Consider the following 22,817-nt stretch of genomic DNA (forward strand, 5'->3'; position numbering starts at 1 on the left):
ATGTCAACTTTCAAATACTGATGAACCATGACTCCCAGGTCTCATTGCACCTCCCCTTTTTCTGATCTGCTGCCATTCAGATAATATTCTGCCTTCGTGTTTTTGCCATCAAAGTGGATAACCTCACATTTATCCACATTATACTGCATCTGCCATGTATTTGCCCACTCACCTAACCTGTCCAAGTCACCCTGCAGCCTCCTCCTCACAGCTCACACCGCCACCCAGTTTAGTGTCATCTGCAAACTTGGAGATATTACACTCAATTCCTTTATTTAAATCATTAATGTATATTATAAAGAGCTGGGGTCCCAGCACTGAGCCCTGCGGAATCCCACTAGTCACTGCCTGCCATTCTGAAAAGGATCTGTTTATCTCTGCTTCCTGTCTGCTAACCATTCCTCTATCCACGTCAGTACATTACCCCCAATACTATGTGCTTTGATTTTGCACACTGATCTCTTGTGTGGGACCTTGTCAAAAGCCTTTGGAAAGTCCCAATACACCAGATCCACTGGTTCTCCCTTGTCCACTCTACTAGTTACATCCTCAAAATATTCTGGAAGATTTGTCAAGCATGATTTCTCTTTCATAAATCCATGCTGACTTGGACCGATCCTGTCACTGCTTTCCAAATGCACTGCTATTTCATCTTTAATAATTCATTCCAACAATTTCCCCACCACTGATGTCTGGCTAACCGGTCTATAATTACCCATTTTCTCTCTCCCTCTTTTTTAAAAAGTGGTGTTACATTAGCTACCCTCCAGTCCATAGGGACTGATCCAGAGTTGATAGACTGTTGGAAAATGATTACCAATGCATCCACTATTTCTATGACCACTTCCTTAAGTACTCTGGGATGCAGACTATCAGGCCCCGGGGATTTATCGACCTTCAATCCCATCAATTTCCCCAACACAATTTACCGCCTAATAAGGATATCCTTCAGTTCCTCCTTCTCACTTGACACTCGGTCCCCTAGTACTTCCGGAAGGTTATTTGTGTCTTCCTTCATGAAGACAGGACCAAAGTATTTGTTCAACTGATCTGCCATTTCTTTGTTCCCCATTATAAATTCACCTGAATCTGACTGCAAGGGACCTACGTTTGTCTTTGTTAATCTTTTTCTCTTCACATATTTATAGAAACTTTTGCTGTCAGTTTTTATGTTCCCGGCAAGCTTCCTCTCATACTCTCCTAATTAAAACCTTTGTCCTCCTCTGCTGAATTCTAAATTTCTCCCAGTCCTCAGGTTTGCTGCTTTTTCTGGCCAATTTATATGCCTCTTCCTTGGATTTAACACTATCCTTAATTTCCCTTGTTAGCCATGTTTGAACCACCTTCCCCGTTTTATTTTTACTCCAGACAGGGATGTACAATTGTTGAAGTTCATCCATGTGATCTTTAAATGTTTGCCATTGCCTATCCACTGTCAACCCTTTAAGTATCATTTGCCTATCTATTCTAGCCAATTCACGCCTCATACCATCGAAGTTACCTTTCCCCAAGTTCAGGACTCTAGTCTCTGAATTAACTGTGTCACTCTCCAGCTTAATAAATAATTCTACCATATTATGGTCACTCTTCCCCAAGGGGCCTCGCACAACAAGATTGCTAATTAGTCCTTTCTCATTACACATCACCCAGTCTAGGATGGCCAGCCCTCGAGTTGGTTCCTCGACATATTGGTCTCGAAAACCATCCCTAATACACTCCAGGAAATCCTCCTCCACCATATTGCTACCAGTTTGGTTAGCCCAATCTATATGTAAATTAAAGTCGCCCATGCTAACTGCTGTACCTTTGTTGCACGCGTCCCTAATTTCTTGTTTGATGCTGTCCCCAACCTCACTACTACTGTTTGGTGGTCTGTACACAACTCCCACTGGCGTTTTCTGCCCTTTGGTATTCCGCAGCTCCACCCATACAGTTTCCACATCATCCAAGCTAATGTGCTTCCTTACTATTGCGTTAATTTCCTCTTTAACGAGCAAAGCTACCCCACCTCCTTTTCCTTTCTGTCTATCCTTCCTGAATGTTGAATACCCCTGGATTTTGAGTTCCCAGCCTTGGTCTCCCTGGAGCCATATCTCCGTAATCCCAATTATATCATATTCGTTAATTTTGCTAGTTTTAAGAAGTTGTTTTTCTGAAGATTCTGCTCAACCCTCTTTGCATATTGCCGGTCCTAAAATCTTCCATGAACCAGCATAATTGGGTAACGTTTTAGAATAGAGTGGTAACCTGGAGCAGTTTTATTATTACAGCTGAAAATGCATTTTATCACAAAAAATAACCTACCTGTGAGTAACCAGATTATAAATAACTAAGAATAACTTTTTAAAAAACTATACTGAGCCACTTACTAGTTACATTGGTGTGCAATAGTTGGTTTCTTAGTGGATTAAAAACAGTTTAAGTGCTTTTAAAATGTGTCTAGTCGTGTCCTAAAAGAAAACAGCTTAATTTTAAGAGCTTCCGCGAAGGTCCAGGAATGGGCACAATTAGGGGCAACACGCAATGGTGGTTAATTCGATCTGAGGCATGCCATGTTTTGTGGGCAAGGCCGGCTCCTTGTGCAATGTTTTTTAAACTAGCACAAAAGATCACGGAAACTCGATTTGTGCAGGGCATAATTTGCGCTTGAAATTCCTCAATCTTTTGCACTGATTTGATCGATTTTGGGTGAACCTAGGAGAAATTCCTGCCCTGCATTTTAAACTGTGGCCTAATTATCTTTATTCTATGCCCCTATTTAGAAAATTCAAACTGCCACTGGCTTTATCAACGTCCACTAGCCCAGTCAAGGAATTGTGTATTAAAACGCTGGGTATCTCTGTTCTACCCACCCTTTACCCTTTATACTGTCAGTCAAGTTTTTGGGTTTTTACACTAGAAATCTTTTCAGGTTGCTTCACTGAACCCTTAGTTTCCCAAGAGCCCAAATGTACCTCTTACTATAATTTATCTAGCTACTGGTGGTAAGACCCATGGGTTAAGACAAAGAACCCTACTCTACACTGGATAGTATCATTTTTGCAATTAATGCAAACATATCATTTGCCTTCCTAATTGATTGCTGTACCTGCATGTTAACTTTCTGTGATCCAAATCCCTCTGAATCCCAACATTTACTCATCTCTCACCTTAGTAAAGATATTCTGCTTTTCCATTCTGCCTACCAAAGTGCCCACATTATACTCCGTCTGCCACCTACTTGCCCACTGACTTAACCGGTCGATATCCCTTAGCAGCCTCTTTACGTCCTCCTCAAAGCTTACTTTCCCACCTAGATTTGTATCAGCAGACTTGGATATATTACAATGGGCGCCCTCATCGAAGTTATTAATATAGATTACAAATAGCTGAGGCCCAAGCATTGATCCTTGAGGCACTCCACTGTGCAGCCTGCCATCCCAAAAATGACCCATTTGTTCCTACTCTCTGTTTTCTGTCCATTAACCAATCCTCAATCCATGCTAATATATTGCTGGGACCACAACTGTTTACAATATACATAGATGACCTGGAAGAGGGGACAGAGTGTAGTGTAACAAAATTTGCAGATGACATTAAGATTAGTGGGAAAGTGGGTTGTGTAGAGGACACAGAGAGGCTGCAAAGAGATTTGGATAGGTTAAGCGAATGGGCGAAGGTTTGGCAGATGGAATACAATGTCGGAAAGTGTGAGGTCATCCACCTTGGGAAAAAAAAACAGTAAAAGGGAATATTATTTGAATGGGGAGAAATTACAACATGCTGAGATGCAGAGGGACCTGGGGATCCTTGTGCATGAATCCCAAAAGGTTAGTTTGCAGGTGCAGCAGGTAATCAGGAAGGCGAATGGAATGTTGGCCTTCACTGCGAGAGGGATGGAGTACAAAAGCAGGGAGGTCCTGCTGCAACTGTATAGGGTATTGGTAAGGCCGCAACTGAAGTACTGCGTGCAGTTTTGGTCACCTTACTTAAGGAAGGATATACTGGCTTTGGAGGAGGTACAGAGACGATTCACTAGGCTGATTCCGGAGATGAGGGGGTTACCTTATGATGATAGATTGAGTAGACTGGGTCTTTACTCCTTGGAGTTCAGAAGGATGAGGGGTGATCTTATAGAAACATTTAAAATCATGAAACGGATAGACAAGATAGAGGCAGAGAGGTTGTTTCCACTGGTAGGGGAGACTAGAACTAGGGGGCACAGCCTCAAAATACAGGGGAGCCAATTTAAAACCGAGTTGAGAAAGAATTTCTTCTCCCAGAGGGTTGTGAATCTGTGGAATTCTCTGCCCAAGGAAGCAGTTGAGGCTAGCTCATTGAATGTATTCAAGTCACAGATAGATAGATTTTTAACCAATAAGGGAATTAAGGGTTACGGGGAGCGGGCGGGTAAGTCGAGCTGAGTCCACGGCCAGATCAGCCATGATCTTATTGAATGGCGGAGCAGGCTCGAGGGGCTAAATGGCCTACTCCTGTTCCTAATTCTTATGTTGTGTTCTTATTTCTGCCACCTCATAATTCAATAATCATAAATTTGTTTTTTTGTTTTATTACTTCAAATTAAAAAGCAAGACTTTAATCTAGCCTGATTGGTGGGAAACAGACGGGATTGAATCAGTCGCTCATTTTACACTCCACTTGATTTTACTATTTAATAACCTCAAGACAGCTATAAAAATTAACTAGGCAAACCTTTACAGCAGATTAATTTCCCAGAGTACTTCAGATTCACTTCAGTTAATCCTCTGCAGGATTCAATAATCACACAAGAAATTTCTGTTATTTTATTACTTCAAATTAAAAATGCAAAATTATTTAAAGTGCTGACACTGACTGTTGCTTTAATAGAAATTACTCTTGCAATACTCTAGTTGAAACAATGACTGTAAATAGGTTTGATCATCTATAAATTATATAGGTGATCAGATCTCAACTGAATACTAGGAGGTAATTATATGACTTTATACTCCCAGCGGGGAACCTTGTCTGTTATCAGTGCATATCAGAAATTTGGGCATATACTCCTCATTCACTTCACTTCCATTCATCGATCCATTAAATGGTCACATCAGGAAATTGTGCACAGCGCACTCCAATTTGAGATGTGTGCTGCTCACAGATTAACAACCCCGCCCCCCCCCCCCACACCGCAAATGTAAAATTGACCCGACAGCGTATGGCAAAGTATAAATATATAAGAGATCCTCAGCTGATAGGATTGGTAAAATTACTGACAAATTTACACTGTATGGCAACTAAAATGTCCAGTACAGTAGCAGAGAGGATAGCATGCCAGACATCCCAAGGAAATTAATATCGAATCAGGGACAGGGACTTACCAAAATTAATGTAAGCAAAAGAGTAATGAAGAAAATAATGTCACTAAAGAGTGACAAAACCCCAGGACCAGATGGTTTCCATCCCAGGGATTTAAAGGAAGTAAGAGAGAACTTTGGAAGATTATAGTCTGGACATTTGCAAAGTTCTCTCGATTCAGGAACTATTCCTTTCGACTTGAAAATTGTGCATATTACTGCTAGTTAAGAGACCAGTTAGCCTAAAATCTGTTGTCGGGAAATTACTAGAGTCTATAATTAAGGGGCCCAATTTTCCCCAACCCCTTTTTTCGGCACACTTACCCTAAATGCGGCGACTTTGCATGCTGGAAAAAACTGGCCCCATCCTGCCCGCTCTGCCAAGTCTCTAGTGTCCTAGCACGCCGTACATAGTGGGGGGGGTGGGGGGAGCAACAGCCCAGCGCAGAAAACACTGCCGGCAGCTGTCCACATGCGCAGTGGAGTCTGCGCGCATGCTCCTCGCCTTCCCAGCGTGTCCTGCAGGCTGTGAGCAGGACCTGATGTTCGCCGCACCCTATTCCTGGCCGAAGGGACGCCCCGATGTTTGCCTGGTGAGTGGGGAATATCCTGCAGTATTTATTTAGGGTCGCTCAGAGTTGTCAGAAATGGAATGCAAAAGTTGGGAATTTGGTAAGTGGGAATTTGGTGCAGAGAGGGGAAGGAGGTTGTGTTTTTTGGCTTCAATATTTGTAGTGGTTCATGTTACATATTTAAATATTTCATACAATCTACCTATAACTTAAAGTAGATGAAGTAATGAGTTAAAAAACTATAAGCTAAGTTGATTAAATGTTGAAAGGTTGTTTCCCCTGGCTGAGATTATCCACTTTGGACCCAAGAAAGATAGATCGGAATAAATGGTGTGAAGCTCGGAACTCAAAAGTAGTAATCTCGGGATTGCTACCAGTGCCACGTGCTAGTCAGAGTAGGAATCGCAGGATAGCACAGATGAATACGTGGCTTGAGCAGTGGTGCAGCAGGGAGGGATTCAAATTCGTGGGGCATTGGAACAGGTTCTGGGGGAGGTGGGACCAGTACAAACCGGACGGTCTGCACTTGGGCAGGAACGGAACCAATGTCCTAGGAGGAGTGTTTGCTAGTGCTGTTGGTGAGGAGTTAAACTAATATGGCAGGGGGATGGGAACCAATACAGGGAGACACAGGGAAACAAAAAGGAGACAAAGACAAAAGACAGAAAAGAGATGAGTAAAAGTGGAGGTCAGAGAAACCAAAGGCAAGAAACAAAAAGGGTCACTGAATATAAAAGGGCTGCAGGAGGGGTAAAAACTAAAAATCATGGTTTAAAAACAAGGATGAAAACACTCTACCTAAATGCACGCAGCATTAGAAATAAAGTAAATGAGTTGACGGCACAAATCATTACAAATGGATATGATTTGGTGGCCATTACAGAGACATGGTTGCAAGGTGGCCAGGACTGGGAATTAAACGTACAGGGGTATCTGACGATTCGGAAAGATAGGCAGGAAGGGAAGGGAGGTGGGGTAGCTCTGTTAATAAGGAATGATATCAGGGCAGTTGTGAGGGATGATATTGGCTCTAATGAACAAAATGTTGAATCATTGTGGGTGGAGATTAGAGATACTAAGGGGAAAAAGTCACTGGTGGGCGTAGTTTATAGGCCCCCAAATAATAACTTCATGGTGGGGCGGGCAATAATCAAGGGAATAATGGAGGCATGTGAAAAAGGAACGGCAGTAGTTATGGGGGATTTTAACCTACATATCGATTGGTCTAATCAAATCGCAGGGGGTAGCCTGGAGAGGAATTCATAGAATGCATACGGGATTGTTTCTTAGAACAGTATGTAAAAGAGCCTACAAGGGAGCAAGCCATTTTGGATCTGGTCCTGTGTAACGAGACAGGAAAAATAAACGATCTCCTCGTAAAAGATCCTCTCGGAATGAGTGATCACAATATGGTTGAATTTGTAATACAGATTGAGGATGAGGAAGTTGTGTCAGAAACGAGCGTACTATGCTTAAACAAAGGGGACTACAGTGGGATGAGAGCAGAGTTGGCTAAAGTAGACTGGAAACAAGGACTAAACGGTGGCACAATTGAGGAACAGTGGAGGACTTTTAAGGAGCTCTTTCATAAAGCGCAACAAAAATATATTCCAGTGAAAAAGAAGGGCGGCAAGAGAAGAGATAACCAGCCGTGGATAACCAAGGAAATAAAGGAAAGTATCAAATCAAAGACCAATGCGTATAAGGTGGCCAAGATTAGTGGGAAACTAGAGGATTGGGAAGATTTTAAGCAACAGCAAAGAATGACTAAAAAAGCACTAAAGGGAAGATAGATTACGAAGGTAAACTTGCGCAAAACATAAAAACAGATAGTAAAAGCTTTTACAGATATATAAAACGGAAAAGAGTGACTAAAGTAAATGTTGGTCCCTTAGAAGATGAAAAGGGGGATTTAATAATGGGAAATGTGGAAATGGCTGAGACCTTAAAACAATTATTTTGCTTCAGTCTTCACAGTGGAAGACACAAAAACCATGCCAAAAATTGCTGGTCATAGGAATGTGGGAAGGGAGGACCTTGAGATGATCACTATCACTAGGGAGGTAGTGCTGGACAGACTAATGGGACTGAAGGTAGACAAGTCCCCTGGTCCTGATGAAATGCATCCCAGGGTATTAAAAGAGATGGCGGAAGTTATAGCAGATGCATTTGTTATAATCTACCAAAATTCTCTGGACTCTGGGGAGGTACCAACGGATTGGAGAGCAGCTAATGTAACGCCTCTGTTTAAAAAAAGGGGGCAGGCAAAAGGCAGGTAACTATAGGCCGGTTAGTTTAACATCTGTAGTGGGGAAAATCATTAAGGAAGAAATAGCGGGACATCTGGATAGGAATAGTGCAATCAAGCAGACGCAGCATGTATTCATGAAAGGGAAATCATGTTTAACTAATTTACTGGAATTCTTTGAGGATATAACTAGCATGGTGGATAGAGGTGTACCGATGGATGTGGTGTATTTAGATTTCCAAAAGGCATTCGATAAGGTGCCACACAAAAGGTTACTGCAGAAGATAAAGGTATGCGGAGTCAGAGGAAATGTATTAGCATGGATAGAGAATTGGCTGGCGAACAGAAAGCAGAGAGTCGGGATAAATGGGTCCTTTTCCGGTTGGAAATCAGTGGTTAGTGGTGTGCTACAGGGATCAGTGCTGGGACCACAACTGTTTACAATATACATAGATGACCTAGAGGAGGGGACAGAGTGTAGTGCAACAAGATTTGCAGATGACACTAAGATTAGTGGGAAAGCGGGTTGTGTAGAGGACTGAGAGAGGCTGCAAGGAGATTTGGATAGGTTAAGCGAATGGGCTAAGGTTTGGCAGATGGAATACAATGTCGGAAAGTGTGAGGTCATCCACCTTGGGGAAAAAAAAAACAGTAAAAGGGAATATTATTTGAATGGGAAGAAATTACAACATGCTGTGGTCCAGAGGGACCTGGGGGTCCTTGTGCATGAATCCCAAAAGGTTAGTTTGCAGGTGCAGCAGGTAATCAGGAAGGCAAATGGAATGTTGGCCTTCATTGCGAAAGGGATGGAGTACAAAAGCAGGGAGGTGTTGCTGCAACTGTATAAGGTATTGGTAAGGCCGCACCTGGAGTACTGCTATTGCAGTTTTGGTCACCTTACTTAAGGAAGGATATACTAGCTTTGGAAGGGGTACAGAGACGATTCACTAGGCTGATTCGAGAAATAAGGAGGTTACCTTATGATGATAGATTGAGTAGACTGGGTCTTTACTCCTTGGAGTTCAGAAGGATGAGGGGTGATCTTATAGAAACATTTAAAATCATGAAAGGGATAGACAAGATAGAGGCAGAGAGGTTGTTTCCATGGGTGGGGGAAGACTAGAACTAGGGGGCACAGCCTCAAAATACGGAGGAGCCAATTTAAAAGAGAGTTGAGAAAGAATTTCTTCTCCCAGAGGGTTGTGAATCTGTGGAATTCTCTGCCCAAGGAAGCAGTTGAGGCTGGCTCATTGAATGTTTTCAAATCAAAGATAGATAGATTTTTAAGCAATAAGGGAATTAAAGGGTTACGGGGAGAGGGCGGGTAAGTGGAGCTGAGTCCACGACCAGATCAGCCATGATCTTATTAAATGGCGGAGCAGGCTCGAGGGGCTAGATGGCCTACTCCTGTTCCTAATTCTTATGTTCTTATGTTAACTGTGGTGCTTTAAATGTACTAACCTGCGCCGAATTCTTAACTGCCCGCAATGTTTTTCAGAGCTGGCCACATTCGCTGACCTAAGTCGATTTGGAGTAAGTTTTAGCTGGTCAAAGTGGCATAAATGGCCAAAACTAGCATAAGTGTCTGGGAATGCCCCCTTTTGAAAGAAAAACTCAACTTTGAAAAAAAATCGTACCTAACTGAGTTACTCTGGAGCAAGTTTATTGGGGAAAATGGCATTTTTTTTTAAACTTACGCCAGAAAAACCAACTTACTGCAAAAAAAATTGGAGCAAATCATGACCAAAATTGGGCCCAAGGATAGAGCGACTTGAAAATGTTCAGCTCATCAGAGAGATAGCATGGAATTGTAAAGGGTAGGTCATGCCTCACAAACCTGATTGAATTTTTTTGAAGACGTGACTAAAGTAGTGAACATGGAAAAGTCTATTGATGTTAATCATATGGGGTTCCAGAAGGCATTCAATAAAGTCTGTCATAAAAGACTGTTAGCTACAGTTGAAGCTCATGGAATTGAAGGCAAATTATTGACCTAGTTAGGAAATTGGCTGAGCGGCAGGAGAGAGTAGGCATAATGGGCAGATACTCTAATTGGGAGGATGTGACGAGTGGTGTCCTACAGGGATCTGTGTTGGGGCCACAATTATTCACTATTATTAACAAACTTGATGATGGGATAGAGAGGCACATATCTAAGTTTGTTGATGACACAAAGATAGGCGGCATTGTAAGCAGGGTAGATGGAAACATAAAATTGCAGAAATACAAATAGATTAAGCGAATGGGAAAAACTGTGGCAAAATGGACCTAAAAAGGTTAGATCAGAGTACTTTCTAAATGGTGAAAAGCTAGAAACAATGAGGTCCAAAGAGACCTAGGAGTCCATGTACATAGGATTGTTAAAATGTCATGGATAGGTGCAGAAAATAACCAAAAAGGCTATTGGAATGCTGGCCTTTATATCTAGAGGACTAGAATACAAGGGGATAGAAATTTAATTACAGCTATACAAAGCCCTGGTTAGACCACAAGCTGGAGTACCGTTCTGGGCACCACAACTTAGGAAGGATATATTAGCCTTGGTGAGAGTGCAGCGTAGATTTACCAGAATGATACATGGACTCCAAGGGTTAAATTATGAGATTACACAAACTAGGGTTGTATTTCCTAGAATTTAGAAGGTCCAAGTTTTCAAGATATTAATGGGAACTAATAGAGAAACTATTTTCACTGGTTGGGGAGTCTAGAATAGGGGACAGAGCCTAAATGTTAGAGCCAGGCCTTTCAGGAGTGAAGCTTGGAAACGCTTCTACACACAAAGGGTGGTAGAAGTTTGTAACTCTCTTCCACAAACAGCAGCTGATGCTAGGTCAATTGTTAATTTTGAATCTGAAATAGATTTTTGTTAACCAAAGGTATTATGGGATATGTGGCAAAGGCAGGTATATGGAGTTAAGTCGCAGATCAGCCAGGATCTTATTGAATAGCGGAACATGCTTGAGGGGCTAAATGGCCTACTCCTGTTCCTATGTACATGTAAAGAGATTCTTAGATCAGTGACTGACCTTGTTGATATAACAAATGCATTAAGACACAACACTTTTTTGTGAAGTAAAACACTGTTTGTTTTATTAACTTAATCTTAATGAACCAGCTAGCAAATAATGGCAAAGGCTTTTGCATCAGTAGTAGCACATATAGGCTTAGGCTTTCTACCTGCTCTCCCACCAATCATGAGGCAGTCTGAGGTGGGCAGAGGCAGAAAGCAACTCAGGGATCTGCTTCACTGCATGCCCACCTTTTTACAGGAGCTGGTTCCATCAGAGCCAATAGGTTGGCACATCGTAATGATATGTAAATGAGGGCAACACTGCATCTGCTGTAGTTCCTGCTATTTATGCTGTTGGAAAGCTGGATGTAGGGACCACCTACTAGATCCTGGTATCTGGCATTCAGAGGTCAATGGAGGGGGCCTCAGGATAAAAATTGAAGAGCGGTCCATGCAAATACTTAGAACACTGCCATGCACAAGCCCAGTCAATAAATTAGAAATTTTTGAAGACAGTTTTTCTTGAACGGGCAACTTGCTGGCCACTCTTTTCACCCAATGAGACAAGCTACCAAGAACTGTTGTAGCAAGTCTCCTTCTCTAATCTCGTGCAACTCCTCAGTGGAGGCTGGGAAGCCCACAGGTACGTTAAAAACAACACTGGACTTGGAATAGGCTGGGGTCACAGGGGCATCTCAGAGGCAAAACATTCCACCTGACTACAAATACTTCCCAAACCAGAGGAGGGGCATGGCAAGCCAGGTCCAGAATACCCAGTGTATTTTATAGAAACAATGTTTTATATGGCAAATATATTACTATGATAATGTGAATAAACTGCTAATATATTATTGATTTGGTTATAAGCTACCATAAATTGTTAGTTATCACAGAGCTGGAGGCCTATGTGCACTTCGTTCTAAAATTAAAAAAGGACTTGTGTACACAGCAAGTTTACACTGAGTAAAGACAGAACAGAGAGAGTGTGTAAATGCATAGCGCCTCATGGGTAAATCATGAATTTTGCAATTTGCAAACTTTTTACACAGAAATATATTGTACACGCCACATATATATCAACAAACTCTTGTCATTCATACTGGTTAACTGCCTCATTAGCTGTTAAGAGAAAAACAAAACATTATTATGGCAATTTCATGATTGGCTACGTTATCCCCACTCCCAGTAATGAAATCGTATTACAGTGCATCAGGAAGTGTACATTTCAAAACTGTCCAATCCCATAATTTTGCTAGAAGAATGAAAATAATGCCCCTGAAATTTCTAAGGCGTATGCCGCTGACCTCCCAACAATGCTGCAAAGTTGTGCGCAGCATCGTGGCCAGTGGATCCCAGGGGGTCACACCATTGTATGTGAGCATACCTGGGTTCATGTGGGGCAGTGCTCCTTTCACTAGCCAGTCAGGAAACATAGAAAGGCCCTTTTGAGTTAAGCATAGCAACTTGACAGACTCATTATAAATACTGTCTGGCCTTCACATTTAAAAAACACATTTCCTTGCAAGATTACAGCAATACATTTCCATATATCTGTAAATGACCTGACAAAAAGTTGAAATCTACTTTGACGCCATAAACTTAATATTTTTAAATATATAACACAAATTATATTATGGTCCTGAAATTGCAATTTTCTCACCCCTCCTCTTACTCTGTGCAAACAGGCTCCTGTGCCTGTTTGCATCAGCCATAAAATTTTCCAGCATAATTGATGGGAAGTTGGTGAGTAACTGGCCCAAAATTTCGCCAGCAATGAGAATTTGACAATTGCAGTGGATCATCTTTCTATTTGGAATTTGGCAGATCGCAAGTTCTGGATTTAGTGCATGCGGAAATCCCGAACTTGTGGTCAATTTCAAAAGCGGTACGACGGCATAATCTGAGAGCACGCCGTCATACTGACCTCAAATTCAGGGCCTATAAAACAAATTGGCTATCCATTTAAGAATAAAATATGGCCCCTTACGGTTATGATAAACAGCAATGCAAAATATAACATTCAATGCTTCCAAATGTACTTTATAAATGAGGGGGAGGAAGAGACAAAGGTATCTTCAAAATATAACTGGTTTTATTTCTGTGTGTCATCACAGTCCTCACTTGTAATCTTTCTGCTTAGAAGGTTGGTCATCCAACTTTTTGTTTCCTTTGTTCACTTGCACATAATCTCTCTCTCTCTAATCGTTCAGTGCTGGTCATCCAACGAGTCCTGTTCGTCACATGGCAATGGCCAAATTAGTCTCTCTGCTGACTAATCAGCTTGCTTCTTTCTACATCAGAAGTTGTTGAAAGAAAACATATCAAAGCAACACTAAGCAGAAATACCCACACAAAAAGAGAATGGTTCCATCTTGCATAAAAGAGTTCAAAAACTCTTGTTTCAGATGTTAATTTTTTTAACCATTTTAAGTGAAGATAAAGAAAATAAGCTGTAACAAGCACAGTACGTTAATTCAAATGTAGTGACTGATGGCAAGAATGTCAATAACCCATAAAAGAAACCAGAAGGTTCATATACAGAAAATCACACAAGTCTTCAAAGTATAAAGCTAGACTACACTCAATTACATTAGAAGTGAGTATTTGACAGTATGCATCATAAAAGCTGCAAAATAAACATTTATTTTGACAGCTCAGCAGGCAATAGGCTGTCCCTTCCCACTCATCCCCCTCCCCTCCTCCTACCCCCATATTCTATACTCTGGCGTGTGGCCTTTGAGTACAAAGCCATTATCATCCTCATATTGGTTTGGTGAGTCTTTGCTGCCCTCCTTAGACCAGTACCCATTTGCTTCAAATTTTCACCATATCTAAAAAGCACAATAGCCGTAGTGTTCCAGGCAATGATTGGTGATACACTTTTCCCAAGAATCTTGTTCCCAGTTTCTTAAGCATTGCAGTAAAGGTTCCAGCAGTTACACAACTGGAAAATTTCTCTACATTTTGTATAAAAACCAGACCACCCATTTACAAGAAATAATTTCAGTCGGCAGGTTGTAGGTTCAGTCCATTTTATTCATTAAGTAATTAATTTACTACTTATATTATGAGCTACTGGCAGCTGTTCCAAGAGGTTTTCTTTAGGATTTAGCAGCTTCAGTTCCATTGTATTAAAAAAACATTGAACAATGTCCCTTCACCAGCCTTGATCAATTTCCATCAGTCAATCAAATATAAAATATCAAATCTGGAGATAAGTTATCTAATGATGTCTCATAATTTATTTGTTTCACAAGTCTATTTAATTTTCTGACAAGCAAAAGACTCCAATATCATTGTCTTTTTAAGCAGTAATATAAATAGCTAGTGTACTTCGATTTTCTTCTTAAAATATTTGCTTGGCTACCATGCATAAAATGATCTTATGAAACAAAATGTCACAAATTCAGAAGAGAGGAACTGGAATGGATACTGGCCTTTGACCTCTGGGGTTCAAATCTAGCCGTGTCTGTTTTTAGACTGATGGGACGGAATTCTCCTCTGTCTTCTGGCTTTAAGGGCCCTATGTGCAATGAGTTTGAGTTATTTTAATCCAATTCCCAGTTGGTATGTGCCCATAGCACAAAAACTGTCTTTACATTGGCACTAATTTGTAATAGTATTAAGAGCAAGCACAGGTGTGGGAAATGGAGTACAGTAGTAGGTTTGTGGTTTGTGTTGATGCATGGTGTTAAGGTAGGGTAGAGGGAGCTTTACTCTGCATTTAGTTGTGCCATACCTGATCTGGGAGTGCTGGATGCTGCACAGAAGGGAAAAATTGGCTAAGGTTCTCAATCTATCAGTATCCAACAACCCCTGCTGAAAGTGCACATACATTGGCTGAGAACAGAATTATACTTGACTGCAATTATCCCGGCAGTCAAACAGTCTGCCAGGATTCACTGTCAAGGCTCATAAATGAATAACAGCCTCATGGGCGAGGTACTGAAGGATGCTGAGCAAACAAGATAGGGGGAGTAAAAAAAATCATGGTGGAGAGAAAAAAAAAAAGAGACACAGCCATGGGACAGAGATTTTATGAGAAACTCTAATATAACATTTGAAGAAAAACTCCAGTGACACCATAAATGAGAAACATTGTCCAAAGTCCACCTTTCACAACCTATGATGGCAGATCCTAAATCCAAATAGAAGAACAAAAAGTTTAATTAGAAAAAAAAAGACCTGCAACACGTGTAGATTTAATGATTGACAGCTTAAGCGTTAAGACACAACAGCCAAACCATCCATATTTTCTGTTTACCTTCCACATATCTGATGTTTTCTTTGATCAGTCTTCTGAATATTCAATGTAATTATTTTCTGTTTCCATTTCTTCTCGGTTCTCTGAAATTTCTGGAACGCCATGCAATTTCAATACTTCTTTATAAAGAAGAAAATCATGCAGACAGGCGGGGAGTGGTAACTGACGAATAAATTTATCAGAACGAAGGTATTCACTTTTTAGTGTTGATCGGATTTTTAAACGACTGAGATGCGTCAACGAAGGAATGTCATCTAAATTGGAACAGAAAAACAAGTAGCACTGAGCATAAAATCAAAACTTAACCAAGAAAAATAGATCAAAAACATCTCAAGAATATTATGCACATTTGGTACAGCTCTGTGCTCTGACTCGGAGGGATTGTACCTGAAAACCTACAGTACTTGCTTTTCTTTTCTGCAAGTATGCATCAATATAGCAGTTATCACACACATTAATACATTGTTGCCATTTGAAGCTGGACTATTTCATGTAATTCCGCTTCTTCTCCTAACCCCTCTTCCTGATATACTAGGCTCTGCAAGGGTGATGGTTATTATCAAGGTTCTATTTTTAATACACAATCGATGCTCAAAATTAAAATCCTCAAGAAGTGGTTATTTGAAGTCAGCGTCAACAATAAATGTTAGTCACTCTTAACAAGTAAGCTTCAAATTAGTGGTCATCCCTCGATCCTGGCTACCAATGATAGAAGTCTTCCAACAAAAAATAAGTTCATATTGCCCCTATGCTTTTGTCCACCACCTTCCTGGATTGCACATTTAGAGTCCCGCACATTCATTGCTTCAGTTGGGTAACAGGGCCGTACAGACCAGAAGATCCCATGTTAATCTCAGCTTAAAGGAAAAAAAATGGAATGCTACCCTAGGCCTCAGTATCTCTGGGCAGTGGGAGTGGAAAGAAAAAAAAGTCAACGAGTTCCTGCTCCTGATTACTCTTCAGTGATGCCCTGCTGGAAGGTGCTTTTGTGTGAATAATATCCAAGAAAAAGATTAACTTTGTGATGCCCAGCGCTATCAACATTCATCATCTGGGCACACAAATGAAGTATTGACATCATCAAAATCCAGGTCGGCAATTGGAGCGTGGGCAGGACCACGGACGGTCCCAGGTACAGCAGAGGAGCAGTGAGAGATTGTGGCAGAGATGCGGCGAATGCTGGTGGTGGAGGAGCAGGGAGAGATCAGGACCTAGGATAGGCTAGGGCCCGGAGGCCCAGGAGAGGCGAGGGCCCAGGGGTAGCAATTATTAAGGATGAAATAGCAGCACATTTGGAAAGCAGTGACAGGATCAGTCCAAGTCAGCATGGATTTATGAAGGGGAAATCATGCTTGACAAATCTTCTGGAATTTTTTTGAGGATGTAACTAGTAGAGTGGACAAGGGAGAACCAATAGATGTGGTGTATTTGGACTTTCAAAAGGCCTTTGACAAGGTCCCACATAAGAGATTGGTGTGCAAAATCAAAGCACATGGTATTGGGGGTAATGTACTGGCATGGATAGAGAATTGGTTGGCAGACAGGAAGCAGAGAGTCGGGATAAACGGGTCCTTTTCGGAATGGAAGCCAGTGAATACTGGAGTGCCGCAGGGCTCAGTGCTTGGACCCCAGCCCTTTACAATATACATTAATGATTTGGATGAAGGAATTGAGTGTAATACCTCCAAGTGTGCAGATGACACTAAACTGGGTAACGGTGTGAGCTGTGAGGAGGATGCTAAGAGGCTGCAGGGTGATTTGGACAGGTTAGGTGAGTGGGCAAATGCATGGCAGATGCAGTATAATGTGGATAAATGTGAGGTTATCCACTTTGGTGGCAAAAACACAAAGGCAGAATATTATCTGAATGGCGGCAGATTAGGAAAAGGGGAGGTGCAAGGAGACCTGGTTGTCATGGTTCATCAGGCATGCAGGTACAGCAGTCGGTGAAGGCGGCAAATGGCATGTTGGCCTTCATAGCTAGGGGATCTGAGTATAGGTGCAGGGAGGTCTTACTGCAATTGTACAGGGCCTTGGTGAGGCCTCACCTGGAATATTGTGTTCAGTTTTGGTCTCCTAATCTGAGGAAGGACGTTCTTGCTATTGAGGGAATGCAGCGAAGGTTCACCAGACTGATTCCAGGGATGGCTGGACTGACATATGAGGAGAGACTGGATCAACTGGGACTTTATACACTGGAGTTTAGAAGGATGAGAGGGGATCTCATAGAAATGTATAAGATTCTGATGGGACGGGACAGGTTAGATGCAGGAAGAATGTTCCCGATGTTGGGGAAGTCCAGAACCAGAGGACACAGTCTTAGGATAAGGAGTAGGCCATTTAGGACTGAGATGAGGAGAAACTTCTTCACTCAGAGAGGTGTTAACCTGTGGAATTCCCAGCCGCAGAGAGTTGTTGATGCCAATTCATTGGATATATTCAAGAGGGAGTTAGATATGGCCCTTACGGCTAAAGGGATCAAGGAGAGAAAGCAGGAAAGGGGTACTGAGGTGAATGATCAGCCATGATCTTATTGAATGGTGGTGCATGCTTGAAGGGCCGAATGGCTTGCTCCTGCACCTATTTTCTATGTTTCTATACTGCGATCTATGTACAGTAGGAGTGTGTGCGTGCACTAGGCCCATGCATCAGAGCTTGATCTCCAGTCGTCTTGGTTAACCCTTGCCACTGGACCAAGACCTTGCTCTGTCAAGCCCATGTGGTGGCTGGTGTGCAACAGCCACCCCACGTTAAAAGAATCCACGCACAGGCATCTTCCACCCTTCAATATGTAGTTCGCAACTTGGAATGTCAGGTCCCTGATTGAAACACCTGTGAACTCATCTCTTTTTGGTGTGGAAGCGGGTCAGCCTCAACACAAGGGACTGCCTAATACTAATAGACATAAAAACAGAAAAAGCTGGAATTTCAGCAGGTCAGGCAGCATCAGTGGAGAGAAACAGAGTTAACATGTCGGGTCTGTGACCCTTCGTCAGAACTAAAAATGTTTGTGATGTAACAGATTCTTAAGGAAGTGCAGGGGGCAGTGAAAGGGGAAAGGGAGGAAAGAACAAAAAGGAAGGTCTGTGAGAAGGTGGAAGGCAAGAGTGATTTAAGAGACAAAAGGGATGATGGGCAAAAATGAGATGGTAATGGCATAAGTTAGGAAACAAAAGATGAGTCTAGATGGGGTGTGAATGGCGGAATCATCACCAGCTGCCATGGGAAAGAGAAAAAAATGGGGGGGGGGGGGGTATAAAAAAAAGGGTGGAAAAGGAAAAAATATGGGCAGAAGTTATGGTCTGAAATTGTTGAACTCTATGTTGAGTCCAGATGGCTGTAACGTGCCTAAACTAAAGACGAGATGCTGTTCCTTGAACTTGCGATGAATTTCAATGGAACAGTATAAGAGGCCGAGGACAGAGAGGTCAGAGTGGGAGTGGAACGGAGAATTAAAGTGACAGACGACCGGAAGCTCAGGGTCACGCTTACGGACTGAACGAAGGTGTAGAATGAAGTACAGACACTTAGACAAGTTACAAGAGGCTGCCCTAGATAAATGGAACGTCACTTCAAGGAGGAGTCAATGCCTTCAGAACAGAAGGGGAGGAAATCAGCAGCAACAAAAAAAATCCCCGTCTAGTACAGTCTTAAAATAGGAATCATAAAAGCCACAATTCTATACAAATCCTAAACTGATTGTCAAAAACTATCAACTGAAAGCAGCCGAAAGTAAATGCCATTGCTTCTGAATTTGAACATCCACTAAACCTACAAAGTCAGGTGATCATTTGACTGGCATTATCTATTTTATAGATTGATCTATTTCACAATTAGCATTATTCCATGCATAATGTTCTTTTCAGTGTTTAATTAAATTGTGCTTGCATTGACACTGCTTCAGACAATCTTTTTAAATAAATTTTTAACACCAGACCATCATGCAAATTTCAAACGAGGAGTTCTGATGGAGGCCTTCAAGATTATGAAACGATTTGATAGGGTAGACGTAGAGAAGAAGTTTCCATTTGTGGGCGATACCAGAACTAAGGGCCATAAATATAAGATAGTCACTAATAAATACAATAGGGAATTTAGGAGAAACTTCATTACCCAGTCAGTGGTTAGAATGTACAAATCGTTACCACTGGGAATAGTTGAGGTAAATAGCATAGATGTATTCAAGGTGAACCTAGATAAGTATGAGAGAGAGAAAGGAATAGAAGGATATATTGATGGGGTTAGAAAAAGAGGGTTGGGAGGAGGCTTGTGTGGAGCTTAAACACCGACATAAACTTGGGTTGAATGGCCCGTTTCTGTGCTTTAAATACTTTGCCCGGAATTTTCCCTTGAAAAAATGGGTGGGATTGGAGCTTAGGGGCATGTAGTGTTATAAATGGGATTCCCGACCTGATCCTGCCCACTTCCGGTTTTGCCGGAGGCGGGTGACCAACTGGCTCCCAAGGCGTTACCTCAATTTAAATATTGTAATGATGTTGGAAGCCTCTTTTACCCTTCCTTTTTGTGTTTAACTGCCAGTGGACGGGTTTCACACAATTTGTGAAACCCGGCAGTTAAACAGAGGCAGGGACTGCTGCATCCAGGAGGCAAGTGACTTTATACCTACCACCTGGATCCAGGGTCCCAACCATACTCAACCCCATGAATGGAGACCCCACCACAAGGCCTTCGATCGCGTTCCCAGGCCCCGCCCCCCCTCACTGATTCTCTCTTCTTCCCTCCCCCTCCCCCTCAACTGATCCTCTCTTCCCCTCCCCCCCAACTGATCCTCTCTTCCCACCCCCTGATCCTCTCTTCCCCCCCCCACCCCACACCCCCTGATCCTCTCTTTCCGCCCCCCCCCACCCCCTGATCCTCTCTCTCCCCCTCCCCCTCCCCCCCCCCGGCCCACGACTGATCCTCTTCTCCCCCCCGTCCCCCACCCCAATTATCCCTTCCTCGGCCAGCCCCTCCCTTCTGAGGCCTACCCGCCCACAGCCATCCTTCCAGCCTCTCAAAACTGGCTGGCTGTGGGTGGGAATCAGGCCCTGCCTTTAAAGTCGGCATGGTCTGCAGGAAACCCAGTCTCTGGCCTGCCTCGGAGGCCCCTACCCCCAACCCATCTCCCTCGAGAAAATTCCGGCTTTTGTATCTAAAATGAAGTCATACGGTGATGTATGTGCATTTAATGGTGATCAAAGCAGATTCATAATCTTAGTAACTAGGACAATTACAAGATTACTATGTGTATTTGGGCAATAGCCACTTGGTTTATGCGTCACTTTGTGAAACTTTAAGCGAGATTTATATCTGGAGTCATCATGCTCATCACTTGAGATTGCAACAATTTACAGTATACAATAAACAGCAGCTACAGCACCTAAATAAGAATAAGTGATCCATGTGTGCATTCCATCATTAAATCTACTTCACAACTGATTTAATTCTGTTGCATCTGTAGCTATTATTCCCCAAACTAGATGTTCCTATTGAATCCATCAAACTGAGCACACAAGAGTATAGTTGCCATGGAACCAGCCATGCAGAGGTGAAATTCAAATAGAAACATATTCAAAAAATCTATCAGGCATAAGTGACTATAACCAGAATATGAAACAAATAATTTTATTGTGATAAGCAAAAACTCAGCTGCTACTTTGCAAGAAGCTTTGGAAACAGCTAAATGCGAAATTATTTTGTTTAAACTAGAGAAATGAGAAATCTGAGAAGAAATACAATTACTGGTGAATTAATTAGGTAAATTTTGACATTGGACCCTTAATTACACCTAATTATAGTAGTTCTAGAAAAAGGTAAGTAGCCCAGACCCCCCAAAAAATATATATAAAATTAAAGGTTTTGTATATGTATACATAGGGCACGAAGCATGCAGATTGGTTTAAATTTTAGTCAATAAAAAGCTATCAACAAAAAAAAAAGTGCAGAGTGTGAAATTCACTATTTTTCAAAAAGAATCATTCTCATTTGCAAAATAAAAACTGGACACATCCATGAAAAAAGTAACTTCTTTGAATGATCACGTTAGCTCAATCCATTATACATCCCTAAAAACATTGGTTACGATAAATATATTAAAAAATTCAACAAAACTGGGGGGGAAAAAGAAAAAACAGTTTCTCTATCTCATCTTCCAATAGTTTCTCTGCACAAGCCTCTCCAATTTCGAGGGCCTGGGGCTTGTATGAAGCTTCAATGCCTGATCTGAGCCATAGGTTGCAATGTTTTGCATGGGCACAAGTACAATTCCGGTACTAGCACCCAGGGTTGCTATGGTGATGACAGAAAATGTGATACATCATGTCTCTCCATCAATTACTGGCCTATCTGGGGCGGTGTCTGCTGTCACTCCTAGCAGAAAATGCCAAAGTAGGCAGGGAATAAGCAGGTAGTTGGAATAATAGGGCTAGACTTTCCACTTTCAGGCTAAGGCCGAAAAAAAATGAGCCTTGTTCCAGTGATGCGGGACCTATCGCCCGTGCTGATCGCCGGCTCAAGGCCCATTTTTTTTTTTGCGATTTTCCACTCTGCCTTAGCCCAGCGATGTCAATTCTCGCCGATCTCCTGATCGCCCAAAGAAAACGGAAGTGAATGAAAAAAAAGCTTCCCTAGCAACGCATTACTGCGCATGTGCAGGTTGATTTTTTTTTCAGGTTGATGCTTCTTCCCGCGTTTTGAGAAGTCAAGGGTCTTCACACATGCTCTGGGAGAGAGAGAGAGAGAGAGAGAGAGAGAGAGAGAGAGAGAGAGAGAGAGAGAGAGAGAGAGAGAGAGGAGAAAGGAAGCAGGTCAGAAAGTCTTATCCAAATTACAGATTAATTTAAAGAATGGAAGGAGGTGCAGGAAAGAGAAGGGCCAAACCCTTCAGCGAAGAGGCAAATGAGGCCCTTGTAAATGCTGTCAGCTCCAGGTGGGAGGATCTGACACAGGGTGGGCAGGGGAAACCTCCACCCCGTGCATATCGCAGGAATTGGTCCGAAATAGCCGACGTAGTCACATCAGCTTCCAATGAAACGCGCACACGTGACCAGTGCCGCAAATGGTGGAACAGCCGACTGGCAGCTGCGAGAGTAAGTTGAAATTTATATTTTTTAGGTATTATTTAATGATCTAAATAGTAACTAGAATCTGCAATGTTATTGGGTTACATTTAAACATAACTAAATTTTACGCAACCCAGCATAAAGTTAAATGTTGTAGTGCGAAATGTGCAACGTAATGCTAATTTGTATTAGAGCATTTAAATCTGTCAGTCTTAAATGTCTTCAATGTCTTAAATTGCCTGATCCATTTGCTTATGCCATGCAATGTTATCGTATCATTTACAGAAGGGTGGGGGTGCTGCCATGATGCACACACTAAGCCAGTACGAGGAGCTCGCGGTGTCCTT

At 42.0% G+C, this 22,817-nt stretch overlaps 1 protein-coding gene across 2 annotated transcripts in view; it reads right to left on the reverse strand.

The window, feature by feature from the left end:
* Nucleotides 1-11,207: 11,207 nt before the first annotated feature.
* Nucleotides 11,208-22,817, reverse strand: part of asb3 (ankyrin repeat and SOCS box containing 3) — a 104,289-nt gene continuing 92,679 nt past the window's right edge. The window contains exons 10-11 of one of the 2 annotated variants that reach the window (XM_070889539.1): nt 15,410-15,663; nt 11,208-13,436 (exon numbers count right to left, since the gene is read on the reverse strand). In XM_070889539.1, the coding sequence (XP_070745640.1) occupies nt 15,437-15,663 (227 nt within the window). In that variant the 3' untranslated portion in view covers nt 11,208-13,436; nt 15,410-15,436. Of the gene's footprint in view, nt 13,437-13,910; nt 15,284-15,409; nt 15,664-22,817 lie in introns of those variants that run through there. The other variant, XM_070889540.1, reaches the window with a different exon arrangement.

The sequence above is a fragment of the Pristiophorus japonicus genome, chromosome 9 (genome assembly GCF_044704955.1).
Source record: "Pristiophorus japonicus isolate sPriJap1 chromosome 9, sPriJap1.hap1, whole genome shotgun sequence".
Lineage (NCBI taxonomy): Eukaryota > Metazoa > Chordata > Chondrichthyes > Pristiophoridae > Pristiophorus > Pristiophorus japonicus.